The sequence below is a fragment of the Cinclus cinclus genome, chromosome 5 (assembly GCF_963662255.1).
Source record: "Cinclus cinclus chromosome 5, bCinCin1.1, whole genome shotgun sequence".
Taxonomy (NCBI): domain Eukaryota; kingdom Metazoa; phylum Chordata; class Aves; order Passeriformes; family Cinclidae; genus Cinclus; species Cinclus cinclus.
In genome coordinates this window covers 1,837,042-1,855,278 of record NC_085050.1, presented here as the reverse complement: position 1 = coordinate 1,855,278, position 18,237 = coordinate 1,837,042, and the positions used below count along the sequence as shown (strand labels likewise).

Sequence of the window (18,237 nt, the reverse complement as noted above, 5' to 3'; positions counted from 1 at the left end):
TTCCCAGAATTCCCAAAATTCCCTGAAATTCCTGGAAATTCCCAGAATTCCCAGGAACTCCCAGAATTCCCAATTTCCCCAGAAATCCCCAGAATTCCCACAATTCCCCAAATTCCTATAAACTCCCAAAATTCCCAAAATTCTGCTAATTTCCAAATTCCCACAATTCCCAAATTCCCAAAATCCCAGAATTCCTGAATTCCCCAAATTCCCAGAAACTTCCACAATTCCCAGAATTCCCAAATTCCTAGAAATCCCAAAATTCCCCAAATTCCCAGAAACTTCCAGAATTACCAAAATTCCAAAAAATTCCCAGAAACTCCCAAAATTCCCAGAATTCCCAGAATTCCCAAATTCCCCAAAATCCCAAAAATTCCCAAAATTCCAAAAAATTCCCACAATTCCCAAAATTCCCAGAAATTCCCAGAAACTCCCAAATTCCCCAGAATTCAAAAATTCCCAGAATTCCCAAAATCCCAAAAATTCCTACAATTCCCACAATTCCCAAAATTCCCACAATTCCCAAAAATTCCCAAAATCCCACAATTCCAAAAAATTCCCAAAATTCCCAAAAATTCCCAGAAATTCCCAAACTCCCAAAATTCCCAAGAATTCCCAAAATTCCCAGAAATTCCCAAACTCCCCAGAATGCCAAAATTCCCAGAATTCCCAAATTCCCACAATTCCCAGATTCCCAAAATTCCCAGGAATTACCTGGTCCCTCCTCAACCTCTGGGGCTTTCCCGGGCTCCTGCTCTGGGGGATTTTTGGGAATTTCAGGATTTTTGGGATCGGGTGGCTCCGATTCCCGAATTTCCAGCCCGGAATCCTCGGGATCTTCAGCTTTTCCTGTCCCAAAAAAAAAAAACAAAAAAAACCCAGAAAAAACCAATTTTTTTTCAATACTTTTCCCAGTTTTTTCCCATTTTCCCAAATTTTTTTATTCCCATTTTCCCCAAGTTTTATTTTTCCCAATTTTTTTTTTCCCATTTTCCAACATTTTCCAAATTTTTTTTTCCATTTTCCCAAGGATTTTTCTCTCCCATTTTTTTCCCAATATTTTTCTCATTTTCCAAAAATTTTAACTCCCATTTTCCCAATTTTTTCCCATTTTTTCCCATTTTTTTCCCAATTTTTTTCCCCTATTCCCAAATTTTTTCTCTCCCATTTTCTTCCCATTTTTCCCCCCAATTTTTTCCCATTTTTTTCCCAAAATTTTTAATTCCCATTTTCCCAATTTTTTCCAACTTTCTCCCATTTTTTCCCAATTTTTTCCCATTTTTTTCCCAATTTTCCAGATTTTTAATTCCCATTTTTTCCAATTTTTTCCCAGTTTTTTCCCATTTTTCCCCAATTTTCTGAAGATTTTTTCCCATTTTTTTCCCCAATTTTTTTTCCCATATTCCCAAGATTTTTTATTTCCACTTTTCCCCATTTTTTTCCATTCTTCCCCCAATTTTCCGAGGATTTTTTCCCAAAATTTTTAATTCCCATTTTCCCAATTTTTTCCAACTTTCTCCCATTTTTCCCCATTTTTTCCAATTTTTTCCCAATTTTCCAAGAATTTTTTCCAGTCTTTTTCCCAAAAATTTTAATCCCATTTTTTACCCCAATTTTTCCCAACTTTCTCCCATTTTTTTCCCAATTTTTTTCCCATTTCCAAAGATTTTTTTATTCCCATTTTTCCAATTTTTCCCCCATTTTTTCCCAATTTTTTTCCCAATTTTTCCCAATTTTCCGAGGATTTTTTCCCAAAATTTTTAATTCCCATTTTCCCAATTTTTTCCCAGTTTTTTCCCATTTCCCCCCAATTTTCCAAAGATTTTTTCCCATTTTTTTCCCCAATTTTTTCCCATATTCCCAAGATTTTTTATTCCCATTTTTTCCCCATTTTCTCCCATTTTTTCCCAATTTTCCTCCATTTTTCTCCAATTTTCTAAAGATTTTTCCCCATTTTTTTCCCCAATTTTTTTCACATATTCCCAAAATTTTTTATTCCCATTTTCCCAATTTTTCCCCATTTTTTCCCATTATTTTCCCCATTTTTTTCCCAATTTTCCGAGTATTTTTTCCCATTTTTTCCCAATTTTTTCCGACATTCTCCCATTTTTTCCCATTTTTTCCCAATTTTTTCCCATTTCCAAAGATTTTTTTATTCCCATTTTTCCAATTTTTCCCCCATTTTTTCCCAATTTTTTTCCCATTTTTTTCCTATTTTTTTTCCCATAGTCCCAAAATTTGTAATTCCCATTTTTCCCAATTTTCCCCCAATTTTTCCCCCAATTTTTTCCCACTTTCTCCCATTTTTTCCCAATTGTTTCCCATTTTTTCCCAATTGTTTCCCATTTTTCCCCCAATTTTCCAGATTTTTAATTCCCATTTTTTCCCAATTTTTTCCCAATTTTCCAAGAATTTTTTCCCATTTTCCCCCCAAAATTTTTAATTCCCATTTTCACATTTTTTTCCATTTTCTCCCATTTTTTCCCAATTTTTTCCCATATTCCCAAGATTTTTTATTTCCATTTCCCAAATTTTTCCCCATTTTTTCCCATTATTTTCCCTAATTTTTTCCCCAATTTTCCGAGGATTTTTTCCCATTTTTTTCCCATATTCCCAAAATTTATAATTCCCTTTTTTTCCATTTTTTCTCATTTTCCCAATTTTTCCCCCAATTTTTTCCCATTTTTTTTCCCAAAATTTTTAATTCCCATTTTTCCCAATTTTTTCCCATTTTTCCCCAATTTTCCGAGGATTTTTTCCCATTTTTTTTCCCATATTCCTAAGATTTTTTAGTCCAATTTTTTCCCAATTTTCCGAGAATTTTTTGCCATTTTCCGCCCAAAATTTTTAACTCCCATTTTCTCCCATTTTCTCCCATTTTTCCCAAGATTTTTTCCCATTTTTTTCCCCAATTTTTTTCCCATATTCCCAAGATTTTTTATTTCCATTTTTCCCCATTTTTTCCCAATTTTCCAACACTTTTTTTCCCATTTTTTTCCCAAAATTTTTAATTCCCATTTTCCCATTTTTTTCCCCATTTTGTCCCATTTTTTCACAATTTTTCCCCATTTTTTTCCCAATTTTCTGAAGATTTTTTCCCATTTTCCCAAGATGTTTTATTCCCACTTTTCCCCATTTTTTCCCATTTTCCCCCCAATTTTCCGAGGATTTTTTCCCAAAATTTTTAATTCCCATTTTCCCAATTTTTTCAAACTTTCTCCCATTTTTCCCCATTTTTTCCCAATTTTCCAAGAATTTTTTCCAGTCTTTTTCACAAAAAATTTAATTCCCATTTTCCCAATTTTTTCCCATTTTTTCCCGACTTTCTCCCATTTTTTCCCATTTTTTTCCCAATTTTTTTCCCATTTTTCCAATTTTTCCCCCATTTTTCCCAATTTTTTTCCCAATTTTTTCCCCAATTTTACGAGGATTTTTTCCCATTTTTTCCCCATTTTTTCCCATATTCCCAAAATTTGTAATTCCCATTTTTTTTCCATTTTTCCAATTTTTCCCCAATTTTTTCCCCCTTTCTTTCCCAACTTTTTTCCCATTTTATCCAATTTTTTCCTTTTTTTCCCATTTTTTTCCCATTTTTTCCAATACTTCCTCATTTTTATCCCAATTTTTCCCCATTTTTCCCTAATTCTTCTCCATTTTTTCCCATTTTATCAGTTTTTTTCCCCTTTTTTTCCCATTTTCCCCCAATTTTTTTCCCTCATTTCTTCCCATTTTTTCCCATTTCCCCCCCATTTATTCCCAATTTTTTTCCCCAATTCTTCTCCATTTTATCAATTTTTTCCCTCATTTTTCCCCAATTTTCCCTGGTTTTTTTTTTCCTAATTCTTCTCCATTTTTCCCATTATTTTCCCAATTTTTTCCCAATTTTTTTCCCGTTCTCCTCCCATTTTCCCCCCTTTCTTTCCCAATTTTTTCCTATTTTTCCCCATTTTTTCTCAATTTCCTTCCCAGGTTATTTTCCCATTTTTTTCCCAATATTTCCTCATTTTTTTCCCAATTTTCCCCCATTTTTTTCCCTAATTCTTCTCCATTTCTTCCCATTTTATCAATTTTTTTCCCCTTTTTTTCCCATTTTCCCCCCATTTTTTCCCCAATTTTCCTCCTCAATTTTTTCCCATTTTTTTCCCATTTTTTTCTCCCTCACCTCCCCCATCCGAGGTTTTCTTCACTTTCCTCTCTCCCGGCGCTTTCTTCAATTTTTCCTTTTTCCCTAAGGAAAAAAAAAAAAAAAAAAAGGGGAAAATTCCAATTTTTTTGGGTAAAAAAAAAAAAATCCCAAAATTTCAATTAAATCCAGGGAAAATTTGGGGTGAAAATGGAGATCTTTGGTTGGAAAAAAAGTGGATTTTTAGTGGATTTTGGGACAAAAAAAGTGAATTTTTTGGGGAAAAAATTGAATTATTTTAGGAAAAAATTGAGGAATTTTCGGGGAAAAAAATTCAGATTTTTTGGGTAAAAAAATCCCAAAATTTGAATTAAATCCAGGAAAAAATTCGGGGTTAAAATGGGGATTTTCAGAAAGATTTTGGGGAAAAAAAATTGAATTTTTTGGGGAAAAAAATTGAATTATTTTAGGAGAAAATTGAGGAATTTTTGGGTAAAAAAAAATCCCAAAATTTGAATTAAATCCAAGGAAAATTTGGAGTGAAAATGGGGATTTTTGGGTGAAAAAAAATGGATTTTTAGAACGATTTTGGGGGAAAAAAATCTGAATTTTTGGGGAAAAAAACTGAATTTTTGGGGAAAAAATTGAGGAATTTGGGGAAAAAAAATCAGATTTTTTTGGGGTAAAAAAATCCTAAAATTTGAATTAAATCCAAGGAAAATTTGGAGTGAAAATGGGGATATTTGGGTAAAAAAAATGGATTTTTAGAACGATTTTGGGGGAAAAAAAATCTGAATTTTTGGGGAAAAAAATTGAATTTTTTTAGGAAAAAATTGAGGAATTTGGGGAAAAAAAATCAGATTTTTTTGGGGTAAAAAAATCCTAAAATTTGAATTAATGCCAGGAAAAATTTGGGGTTGAAAATGGGGAATTTTTTTTGGGTGAACTTCAGGATTTGTAACGCAATCAAACGGAAATGACCACAATCAATCAATCAATCAATTAATTAATTAATTAATTCACCGAGTAATTAATCAATCGTTCATTGAATTAATTAATTCATTCACGAATCCCATCCTCACCTGCCGGGGTTTTGGAGCTCTTGGTGCTGGAGCTGGGAATTTTCCTGGGATTAAATTAAATTAAGTTAAATTAAAGAAAAAAGTGGAATGAATTAATTTGGGTTTTTGGGAATGATTTGAGGCCCTCGTCGGGAACGAGGATCCCACCTGGTGCTTTTTTTGGGGTTCGGGATTCGCTTTTTCAGCCCTTTCTTCACCTGCAACGGGAAATCCAATCCAATCCAATCCAATCCAATGAAATCCAATGAAATCCAATCCAATCCAATCCAATCCAATCCAATCCAATCCAATCCAATCCAATCCAATGAAATCCAATCCAATCCAATCCAATCCAATGAAATCCAATCCAATCCAATCCAATCCCATCCAATCCAATCCAATCCAATCCAATCCAATCCAATCCAATCCAATGAAATCCAATCCAATCCAATCCCATCCAATCCAATCCAATCCAATCCAATCCAATCCAATCCAATCCAATCCAATCCAATGAAATCCAATCCAATCCAATCAAATGAAATCCAATCCAATCCAATCCAATCCAATCCAATCCAATGAAATCCAATCCAATCCAATCCAATCCCATCCAATCCAATCCAATCCAATCCAATCCAATCCAATCCAATCCAATGAAATCCAATCCAATCCAATCAAATGAAATCCAATCCAATCCAATCCAATCCAATCCAATCCAATGAAATCCAATCAAACCAAATCCAATCCAATCCAATCCAATCCAATCCAATCCAATCCAATCCAATGAAATCCAATCCAATCCAATCCAATCCAATCCAATCCAATCCAATGAAATCCAATCAAACCAAATCCAATCCAATCCAATCCAATCCAATCCAATCCAATCCAATCCAATCCAATGAAATCCAATCCAATCCAATCCAATCCCATCCCATCCAATCCAATCCAATCCAATGAAATCCAATCCAATCCAATCCAATCCAATGAAATGAAATCCAATCCAATCCAATCCAATCCAATCCAATCCCATCCAATCAAATCCAATCAAATCAAACCCAATCCAATCAAATGAAATCCAATCCAATCAAATCCAATCCAATCCAATCCAATCAAATCCAATCCAATCCAATCCAATCCAATGAAATCCAATCCAATCCAATCAAATCCAATCCAATCCAATCCAATCCAATCGAATGAAATCCAATCCAATCAAACCAAATCCAATCCAATCCAATCGAATCCAGTCAAATCCAATCAAATCCAATCAAATGAAATCGAATGAAATCAAATCCAATCAAATCAAATCCAATCAAACCCAATCAAATCCAATCAAATCCAATCGAATCGAATCAAATACAATCAAATGCAATCAAATAAAATCAAATCCAATCAAATGAAATCAAATCCAATCCAATCCAATCAAATCAAATTAAATCCAATCAAATAAAATCCAATCAAACCCAATCAAATCCAATCCAATCCAATCCAATCTAATGAAATCAAATCCAATCAAATCCAATCAAATGAAATCAAATCCAATCCAATCCAATCAAATCAAATTAAATCCAATCAAATCAAATCCAATCGAATCAAATCCAATCGAATCCAATCCAATCAAATCCAATCCAATCCAATCCAATCCAATCTAATGAAATCAAATCCAATCAAATCCAATCAAATGAAATCAAATCCAATCAAATCCAATCCAATCAAATCAAATCCAATCACATCAAATCCAATCAAACCAAATCAAATCAAACCAAATCAAATCCAATCCAATCAAATCAAATCAAATCCAATCAAATCCAATTGAATCCAATCCAATCCAATCAAATCGAATCCAATCCAATCCAATCCAATCAAACCCAATCCAATCAAACCCAATCCAATCAAACCCAATCAAATCAAATCCAATCAAACCAAGTCAAACCAAATCAAATCCAATCAAATCCAATCAAATCAATAAATGTTCTTTTTCCAGAGGGGAATAAAATCCCCGGGTGTTTTTAAAAACCGGTCAGGAATCCAAAGAGCATTCGGAGTGGGAATGCATTCATCCAATCCAACCCCTGCTCCCCATCCCGATCCCAACCCCAATCCCCGCTCCTTGTTCCCGTATTTCACATCCCCGATCCCGATCCCTGTTCCCCGTTCCCCATTCCTGTATTCCACATCCCAATCCCGAACCCATTCCCTGTTCCCCATTCCCGTACTGCCCATCCCAATCCCAATCCTGATCCCCATCCCCATTCCCATTTCCCCATTCCCCATCCCCATTCCCCATTCCCATTTCCCCATTCCCATTTCCCCATTCCCATTCCCATTTCCCCATTCCCCATTCCCATCCCCATTCCCATTCCCCATCCCCATCCCCATATTCCCATCCCCATCCCCCATTCCCATATTCCCACATTCCCATTCCCGGTACCGGCTCCGTCGCGCTCCGGGGTCTCTCGGCCTCTCCGATCCGGATCCTTTTCCCGTTGAGCAGCACCGGCTCCGTCTGCCCGAAGCGCACGGCGGCGATCACGGCTTCCCGGTAATTCATCTCCAGGTACGCCTGCCGGAGACGTTCCCGGAATTCCCGGAATTCCCGCCATTCCCACCATTCCCACAATTCCCACCATTCCCACAATTCCCGCCATTCCCAAAATTCCTGCCACTCCCACAATTCCCGCCATTCCCATAATTCCCGCCATTCCCACCATTCCCACAATTCTCGCCCTTCCCACAATTCTCACCATTCCCAAAATTCCCAGAATTCTCACCATTCCCACGATTCCCGCCATTCCCAAAATTCCTGCCACTCCCAGAATTCCACAATTCCCAGAATTCCCAGAATTCCCACCATTCCCAAAATTCCTGCCGCTCCCAGAATTCCACAACTCCCACAATTCCCAGAATTCCCACCACTCCCACAATTCCCACCATTCCCAGAATTCCCTCCATTCCCACAAGTCCCACTATTCCCACAGTTCCCAGAATTCCTACAATTCCTGCAATTCCCACAATTTCCAGAATTCCCACAATTGCCACAATTTCCAGAATTCCCACAATTTTCAGAATTCCCACAATTCCCACGATTCCAGCAATTCCTGTGATTCCAGAATTCTCGCAATTTCTGGAATTCCTACAATTCCCACAATTCCCAGAATTCCTAAAAAAATTCCCACAATTCCCACAATTCCATTTTCAGAATTCCCAGAATTCCCACAATTCCCGGAATTCCCACAATTCCCTCAATTACATTTTCAGAATTCCCAAATTCCATTTTCAGAATTCCCACAATTCCCACGATTCCTGTAATTCCCAGAATTCCCGCAATTCCCACATTTAAGGGGCTTTGGGGACATCGCTGTGGGAGGCTCAAGGGTGGGTGGGAATTGTGGGATTTCCTTTGGGAATTGTGGGGAAATGGGAAAAAATGGGAAAAAATGGGAAAAACAAATAGAAAAAAAAAAGGGGGGGAAATAAATCCCCTCTCCATCCATAAAATCCCCAAATTCCGAGTGGGAATTGGGAATTCCCAAATTCCAGCCATCCCGGGATGGGATTTTTTGGGAATTCCTGCACATCCCACATTCCCAATTCCCATTTTCGGGAATTCCTGCCCATCCCAATTCCCATTTTTAGGAATTCCTGCTGACTCCAATTCCCAATTCCCATTTTTGGGAATTCCTGCCGACCCCAATTCCCATTTTTGGGAATTCCTGCCGATCCCAATTCCCAATTCCCATTTTTGGGGATTCCTGCCGACCCAAATTCCCAATTCCCATTTTTGGGAATTCCTGCCAATCCCAATAATCATTTTTAGGAATTCTTGCCAACCCCAATTCCCATTTTTAGGGATTCCTGCCAATCCCAATTCCCATTTTTAGGAATTCCTGCCGACCCAAATTCCCATTTTTAGGAATTCCTGCTGACCCCAATTCCCAATTTCCATTTTCGGGAATTCCTGCCAACCCCAATTTCCATTTTTAGGAATTCCTGCCCATCCCAATTCCCAATTCCCATTTTTAGGAATTCCTGCCAATCCCACATTCCCAATTCCCATTTTTAGGAATTCCTGCCAATCCCACATTCCCAATTCCCATTTTTTGGAATTCTTGCCGACCCCAATTCCCATTTTTGGGAATTCCTGCCAATCCCAATTCCCATTTTTGGGAATTCCTGCCCATCCCAATTCCCATTTTCGGGAATTCCTGCCAACCCCAATTCCCATTTTTGGGAATTGCTGCCAACCCCAATTCCCATTTTCGGGAGTTCCTGCCCATCCCAATTCCCATTTTCGGGAATTCCTTCCAATCCCACATTCCCAATTCCCATTTTTAGGAATTCCTGCCGACCCAAATTCCCAATTCCCATTTTTAGGAATTCCTGCAAATCCCACATTCCCAATTCCCATTTTTAGGAATTCCTGCCAACCCCAATTCCCATTTTTAGGAATGCCTGCCGACCCCAATTCCCAATTTCCATTTTTGGGAATTCCTGCCAATCCCACATTCCCAATTCCCATTTTTAGGAATTCCTGCCAACCCCAATTCCCATTTTTGGGAATTGCTGCCAACCCCAATTCCCATTTTTAGGAATTCCTGCCCATCCCACATTCCCAATTCCCATTTTTTGGGAATTGCTGACCTCGTTGCGGGAACGCAGCACGATGAGGTCGCTGACTTTTCCGAAGGGCTGGACGAGTTTTTTGATGTCCTGGTCGGAAAATCCATCCTCGGGTAAATCCCAGATGTGCAGAACGGTCCCGCAGCTCAGCAACTCCTCCCTGAGCAGCTGCAAAAATCCCAAAAGGGGAAAAAAAAAAAAAAATTCCATGGAAAGAATTCCCCAAAAAAAAATCCTAAGGGGTCAAACGGGAAATGAGCAAGGAACGGTGGGAGCATGGAACGGGGTTTTATGGAATTCCGGGGTTTTTCTCAATGGAGTTTTGGGGTTTGGGGTTTTTTTTTTTTTTTTTTTTTTTCTTCTCAGTGGAATTTTGGGATTTTTAAAAATAGGATTTTGGAATTTTGGGATCCTTTTGTCTATGGAGTTTTGGGATTTGGGGGTTTTTTCAGTGGAATTTTGAGGGTTTTTTAATTGGAATTTTGGGATTCTTTAAAATAGAATTTTGGAATTTTGGGATTTTTTTGTCTATGGAGTTTTGGGATTTGGGGTTTCCTTTAAATGGAATTTTGGGATGTTTTAAAATAGAATTTTGGAATTTTGGGATTTTTTTTGGCTATGGAGTTTTGGGATTTGGTTTTTTTTTTTAATGGAATTTTAAGGGTTTTTTGAATGGAATTTTGGGATTTTTTTAATGGAATTTTGGGATTCATTTGAATGGAATTTTGGGATTTTTAAATGGAATTTGGAAATTTTGGGGTTTTTTAATGGAATTTTGGAATTTTGGAAGTTTTGTTAAAGGAATTTTAGAATCCTGCAATTTTTAAATGGAATTTCAGACTTTTGAGATTTTTTTTAATGGAAATTTGGAATTTTGGGGTTTTTTTAAATGGAATTTTTGAATTTTGGGGGTTTTCTGTCTATGGAGTTTTAGGATTTGGGGTTTTTTTAAACGGAATTTTGCAATTTTTTTGAATGGAATTTTGGGATTTTTTTAAAATGAAATTTAGGATTTTTGGGATTTTTTAATGGAATTTTGGAATTTTGGGAGTTTGTTAATGGAATTTTGGAATTCTGGGGGTATTTCAAATGGAATTTTGGAATTTTTTTGTCGACGGAGTTTTAGGATTTGGAGTTTTTTAATGAAATGTCAGGATTTTTTTTAACTGGAATTTCGGGGTTTTTTTAAACAAAATTTTGGAATTTTTGGATTTTTTAAAATGGAATTTTGAAATTTTAGGATTTTTGTTAATGGAATTTTGGAATCCTGTGGTTTTTTTATGGAATTTCAGACTTCTGGGATTTTTTTAATGGAATTTTGGAAATTTGGATATATTTTTTAATGGAATGCAGGGGTTTTTTAAAATAGAATTTTGTGGGGTTTTTTTAAATGGCATTTTGGATTTTGTAAACGGAATTTTGGAATTCCGTGATTTTTTAATGGAATTTTGGAACTTCTTTAAATGGGATTTTGGAATTTTGTTTCTTTTTTGTTAATGGAATTTTACAATTCTGATTTTTTAAATGGAATCTTGAAATTCTGTGATTTTTTAATGAAGCTTTGGAATTTTGGGTTTAACGGTATTAATTTTTTTTTAACGGAATTTTGGAATTCTGAGATTTTTTTAATGGAATTTTAGAATTCTGTCATTTATTTAACGGAATTTTGGAACTTCGGGATTTTTTCCTCCATGGAATTCTGTGATTTTTTTTTTTTAAATGAAATTTTAGAATTCCAGGATATTCTATCACTGGAAATTTCCCAAAGAAAGGTTAGATTTGGATTTTAGGAATTAGGGAATAAATGTTTATGGAATTCCAGAATTCCAGGATTTTCCCATTCCCACCCAAATCGCAGAAATTCCTGTCCAGAAATTCCCAGTTAGATGCTGAGAATTCCAACCCAAATCCCAGGAATTCCCCAGAATTCCAACCCAAATCCCAAAAATTCCCACCCCCCCATAAATCCCAGGAATTCCCCACCCAAATCCCAAAAAATCCCAAGAATTCCAATACAAACCCCAACAACCTCCCACCCAAATCCCAAAAAATCTCAAAAACTCCAACCCAAATGCCAAGAACCTCCCAACCAAATCCCAAAACATCCCAAAAATTCCGACCCAAATCCAAGGAACCTCCCACCCAAATCCCAAAAAAACCCAGGAATTCCAACCCAAACTCCAAGAACCTCCCACCCAAATCCCAAAAAATCCCAAGAATTCCAACCCAAACTCCAAGAACCTCCCAACCAAATGCCAAAAAATCCAACCCAAATCCAAGGAACTTCCCATTTAAATCCCACAAAATCCCAAAAATTCCAACCCGAACCCCAAGAACCTCCCACCCAAATCCCAAAAAACCCCAGGAATTCCAACCCAAATCCAAGGAACTTCCCATTTAAATCCCAAAAAATCCCAAAAATTCCAACCTGAACCCCAAGAACCTCCCACCCAAATCCCAAAAAACCCCAGGAATTCCAACCCAAATCCAAGGAACTTCCCATTTAAATCCCACAAAATCCCAAAAATTCCAACCCGAACCCCAAGAACCTCCCACCCAAATCCCAAAAAATCCCAAAAATTCCAACCCGAACCCCAAGAACCTCCCACCCAAATCCCAAAAAATCCCAAGAATTCCAACTCAAACCCCAAGAACCTCTCATCGAAATCCCAAAAAAATCCCAAAAATTCCGACCCAAATCCAAGGAACTTCCCATTTAATTCCCAGAAAATCCCAAGAATTCCAACGCAAACCCCAAGAACCTCCCACCCAAATCCCAAAAAAAACTCCAGGAATTCCCCAACCCCGCAATTCCCGCCCCTCACCCTGTTATAGGACGCGGGATGATTTTTGCCGGTCGCTTCCCGTTCCCTGTCCCTCTCTTTTCCGACGACGTCTCCGTCGCGCTCGGGCGTCGAGGCGCGTCCGTCGGCGTCGGGATCGCCGGGATCTCTCCGGGCGTCGCCGGCGTTGGTCGAAGACAACGAACGGCGCAGCGCGGCGCGCAGGGATCGGTGCCGCCGGAATCGCGCCAGCAATCCCGGACCCAACGTCTTCATCACGGCCTGCAGAGCGGCTGCCGGCGCCGCGCACGGAAACGTCCTGGCACCGCGAGCGCGCCGAGCTTTCCGGAACTTTCCGGGATTTTATAGGGATTTTCCCCGAGATTTTTTTTTTTTTTTTTTTTTTTTTTTGGTGGGGGGATTTTTTTGGGGATTTTTTTGGGATTATTTATCTGATTCTTTTTTTTTGCGTATTTTATGGGTATTTTTTTGAGGATTTTTTAGGATTTTTTTGAGGATTTTTTTCTGGGTTTTTTTTTTTTTTTTCCCCCCGGGTTTTTTTGAGATTTTTTTTCAAATTTTCTGGGGTGTTTTTGGGGATTTTTTTTCCGATTTTTTTTGCATATTTTATGGGTATTTTTAGAACGGTTTTTTGGGACATTTTTGGGGATTTTTCCGGGATTTTTTGGGGGATTTTTTTTTTTTGATTTTTTTCAAATTTTGATTTGGGATGCAATTAGAAAACAAAACTTTGGGAATTCCTCTCTCCATTCCCAAATCCCGAGGGACTCTGGAATGACACCCATTTGGAATTCCCCCAGCGTTCCCAAATCCCAAGGGACTCTGGAATTACACCCATTTGGAATTGCCCCAGCATTCCCGAATCCCGAGGGACTCTGGAATGACACCCATTTGGAATTGCCCCAGTGTTCCCAAATCCTGAGGGACTCTGGAATGACACCCATTTGGAATTGCCCCAGTGTTCCCGAATCCTGAGGGACTCTGGAATGACACCCATTTGGAATTGCCCCAGCAATCGTTCCCACGTCCCGCGGGGTTCCCGCGTTACCTTCGGAGCGGCTGCTCCGGCGGGCGGAGCGCTCCGCGCTCTGGGGCGATCTCCGCGCTCTGGGGCCGGGCCTGGGCGGGTTCCGGGATCGCTGCGGGGATCGCGACCGGGACCGGGATCGCGAACGGGACCGGGATCGGGATCGGGAGCGGCGCCGCGGGCTCAGGCGCCGCAGGTGCCGCGGGCTGCGGCTGCGGGGCCGGCGGGAGCGGCCGGGGCCGCGGGAGCGGGAACGGTGCCGGCGCAGCGCGGAGCAGCACGGGGACGAGGAGGAGCACGAGGGCCGGGAGGAAGCGGCGGAGCCGCCCGAGGGGCGGGAGCGGCGCCGGGCCGGGCTGGAGCGGTGCTTGGGAGTGCGGTTCTCCTTCCGATCGACGCCATTCCTGAGGGAAAAGGGAACCGAGGGGACGGTCAGCACCGAAAGGGAACTGGGGGAGGGAGAATGGGAATGGAGAGTGGGGATGGAGAGTGGGAATGGAGAGTGGGGATGGAGAGTGGGGATGGGAGAGCGGGAATGGGAGAGTGGGAATGGGAGAGCGGGGATGGAGAGTGGGGATGGAGAGCGGGAATGGGAGAGCGGGAATGGGAGAGCGGGAATGGAGAGTGGGGATGGAGAGTGGGGATGGAGAGTGGGAATGGGAGAGCGGGAATGGGAGAGCGGGAATGGGAGAGCGGGAATGGGAGAGCGGGGATGGAGAGTGGGGATGGAGAGTGGGGATGGAGAGTGGGGATGGGAGAGCGGGAATGGGAGAGCGGGGATGGAGGGCGGGGATGGAGGGTGGGAATGGAGGGTGGGAATGGGAGAGCGGGAATGGGAGAGCGGGAATGGGAGAGCGGGAATGGGAGAGCGGGAATGGAGAGTGGGAATGGAGAGTGGGAATGGGCGAAGGAAAAAATGGGGGAAAATGGGGAAAAAATGGGAGGAATATGGCAAAAATGGGGGAAATGGGAAAAATAGGGGAAAATGGAAAAAATGGGGGGAAATGGGGAAAAATACGGAAACAATGGGAAAATGGGGAAAATGAGGAAAAATGGGAAAAAGGTAAAAAGTGGGGGGAAAAGGGAAAAAATGGGGGGAAAATGGGGGAGAATGGGAAGATGGGGGAAAATGGTGGAAAATGGGGAAAAAATGGGGAAAAATGGGGGAAAAATGGGAAAAAAATGGGGAAAAAATGGGGAAAAAATGGGGGGAAAGGGGGGAAAATGGGAGGAAAATGGGGGGAAAATGGGGGGAAAATGGGGGGAAAACGGGGGGAAAACGGGGGGAAAACGGGGGAAAAACGGGGGAAAAACGGGGGGAAAATGGGGGAAAATGGGGGGAAAATGGGGGAAAAATGGGGGGAAAATGGGGGAAAAATGGGGAAAAAAATGGGGGAAAAAATGGGGGGAAAATGGGGGGAAAATGGGGGGAAAATGGGGGAAAAGGGGGGGAAAAGGGGGGGAAAAGGGGGGGAAAAGGGGGGGAAAAAGGGGGGGAAAAGGGGGAAAAAATTCTGTGGAATTTCCAGTGAATCCACCAAAAAGCAGCTGGGAATTGTCAGGATTTTGGGACAAAATAAAAACATAAAAAACCCTAAAATTCCACAATAAAACCGTGACCTCACTGAGAGCGCAAATTCGGGATAATAATTAATTAAAATTTCCTAATTAGGAGGTAATTAATGGGAAGCAATGAAATGACAGGTACCTGCTGGAGGAGTGAGCCTCAGGGTTCCAGTCGGGAAATCTGCAGGTGAAAAATATATTTTTTTAAGTCTTTGGGAATTGTTTTTGGGAATTTTATTCAAAAGTTTTTTGGATTTTTTTATTTTTTTGTTTTGGATTTTTTTGGAATTTTTTCTTATTTTTTGGGGGGATTTTTTGGGGCTTGTTGGGATTGATTGGGGATTTTGGGGGGAATTTTTTGGGAGTTTTGGGGGAATTTTTTTTTGTATGCCTTTGGAATTTTTGGGAATTTTTCGGAATCTTTTTAGGATTTTTTTGGCAATTTCTTTGGAAATTTTTTGGGATTTTTTAGGATTTTTTTTTAGGGTTTTTTTTGTAATTTCTTTGGACAATTTTTGGAATTTTTTTAAATATTTGGAAATTTTTGGGGTTTTTTGAATTTTTTGGAATTTTTTTTAATTTTTTTCGGCAATTTTTTTTATTTTTTTTTAATTTTTTGGAATTTTTTTTAAATTTTTTTTTTTTAATTCTTCTTTGGAAATTTTTTTTTTAATTTTTTTTTTTAAATTTTTTGGGAAACTTTTTTGGAAACTTTTTGAATATTTTTTGAAATTCTTTAGCAATTTTTTTTGAATTTTTGGGAATGTTTTGAAATCCAGGGAAGCTGGAACTGGGGACAAGGCGTGGAGGCACAGGACACAGGAAATGGCTCCCACTGGGAAAGGGGAGATTTTTACGGAATATTGGCCTGGAATTCCCAGATTTCCTGCCCCCGGATCCCTGGGAATGTCCAAGGCCAGGCTGGATCCAGCCGGGACAGTGGGAGCTGGGAAATTCCCATGGGGTGGGAATGGGATGGGATTTAAGGTCCCTCCCCAGCATTAGATGATTCCCAGAGGGTTCCCAAAAAATTCCCAAATGAATTCCCAAATGGATTCCCAAATGATTCAATGGATTCCCAATGGATTCCCAAATGGATTCAATGGATTCCCAATGGATTCCCAAATGATTCAATGGATTCCCAAATGGATTCCCAATGGATTCAATGGATTCCAAATTGATTCAATGGATTCCCAATGGATTCAATGGATTCCCAATGGATTCAATGGATTCCCAAATGGATTCCCAATGGATTAAATGGATTTACAATTGATTCAATGGATTCCCAAATGGATTCCCAATGGATTCAATGGATTCAAAACTATTCAATGGATTCCCAAATGGATTCCCAAATGGATTCAATGGATTCCCAAATGGATTCCCAATGAATTCAATGGATTCCCAATGGATTCCCAATGAATTCCCAGTGTATTCCCAAATGAATTCCCAGAATATTCCCAAGTAATTCCCAACGGATTCCCAATTGTTTCCCAGTGGATTCCCAATGGATCCCAGCGGATCCCAGCCCATTCCCAGCCCATCCCAGCCCATTCCCAGTCCATCCCAGTCCATTCCCAGTCCATTCCCAGCAGATCCCAGTCCATTCCCAGTTCATCCCAGCGGATCCCAGTCCATTCCCAGACCATTCCCAGCGGATCCCTTACTGCTGGCGCAGCCTGCGGCAGCTCTCAAGGTGGGCGGGGTTGTTCTGGTGCAGGATCCAGTCCTGAGGGAAAAAATAAAAATCCGGAAAAGTCGGAAAAGTGGGAAACGCCGGGATGGGCCCGATCCCCCGGGAGCTGCCGGGATTTGATTTTTTATTTCTCACTTTCCAGCCCATTTTTACCTTGGAAAAGTCAAATTTCCACGGAATTCAGGCACGGGATTCAAAGCTGATTATTCACTGCTCCAGAACACAAGCCTCAATTAAATCAATTAATTAAACCGATTAAATTAATTAATCAATTAACCCACGTTGGGGGGTGTCGGCACCACGCGGATCACCGGAGGCTGCTCCAAAAAAAAAAAAAAAAATTCGGGAATTAAAGGGAATAAATTCATGATTTGCTGTCACATCCATGAGCAATTCCAGCTCTTCCAAAATGTGACATCTCCACATCCAATCTCATTCCCAGCCCGGAATTTCCGTGCCTGGAGCTCCTGGAATTTTCAGCTCCAATCGTGTCACAGCTCAAAGGTCATTCCAGAACGTCGGGATGTTTCCATCATTTCAAAAAAATTCGGATAAAAGTAGGATTTAATTCCATATCAAAATCTCCGAAGTTGGGTTTAACCAGGAATATTGACAGGGAGGTGGGGAAAAAAGGAGAAAGTTTTCTATGGAGACAGGAAATTCCTTGGAAAACTCTGGAATTCTTCAAGGTGGAACATCACCAATGATAACTATTAAATATCTTTGGGGCGGAAAAAAAATCCCCTTCCAGCTGCTCTTACAACATAAAATCCAATCAAATACGGAATAACTGATATAAATTCACGGATCTAAAATCTCAGGATGACGGAATAAAAAATCCCGTGAGGATAAAGAAACAATACAGCATTCCAAGATGGCTTTCCCTAATTCCAGGCTATCCCTAAATAATCCCATTCCCAAGGATCCCAATTTTTCCGGGCTTCAATTGAACAAGGATAAACTTAAGATGATCCTCGAGGAAAATTTGGTGGGAATGAAAAGGGAATTTGATTCCAGGAATTCCAACTCCACGATTCCAGAAGGAATTTGGCTCCAGGAATTCCAATTCCACGATTCCAGAGGGAATTTGGCTCCAGGAATTCAAATTCCAGAGGGAATTTGGCTCCCGGAATTCCAATTCAACGATTCCAGTGGGAATTTTGCTCCCAGAATTCCACAGTTCCAGAGGGAATTTGATTGCCAGAATTCCAATTCCATGATTCCAGAGGGAATTTGATTGCCAGAATTCCAATTCCATGATTCCAAAGGGAATTTGGCTCCAGAAATTCCAATTCCACAATTAGGTTCCCAGAATTCCAATTCCACGATTCCAGAATTAGGTTCCCAGA

General features: G+C 40.1%; 1 protein-coding gene across 5 annotated transcripts in view; it reads right to left on the bottom strand.

Moving 5' to 3' along the window:
• The window catches only part of ZNF638 (zinc finger protein 638), a 51,318-nt gene that overhangs the window by 20,501 nt on the left and 12,580 nt on the right, over positions 1-18,237 (bottom strand). For all 5 annotated transcript variants that reach the window (XM_062493896.1, XM_062493895.1, XM_062493898.1 and 2 more), the window contains 10 exons: positions 16,860-16,921; positions 15,338-15,376; positions 13,651-14,033; positions 12,624-12,874; positions 9,820-9,966; positions 7,610-7,741; positions 5,353-5,402; positions 5,206-5,249; positions 4,163-4,228; positions 715-849 (listed from right to left, as the gene is read on the bottom strand). In XM_062493896.1, the coding sequence (XP_062349880.1) occupies positions 715-849; positions 4,163-4,228; positions 5,206-5,249; positions 5,353-5,402; positions 7,610-7,741; positions 9,820-9,966; positions 12,624-12,874; positions 13,651-14,033; positions 15,338-15,376; positions 16,860-16,921 (1,309 nt within the window). The remainder of the gene's footprint in view (positions 1-714; positions 850-4,162; positions 4,229-5,205; positions 5,250-5,352; positions 5,403-7,609; positions 7,742-9,819; positions 9,967-12,623; positions 12,875-13,650; positions 14,034-15,337; positions 15,377-16,859; positions 16,922-18,237) is intronic.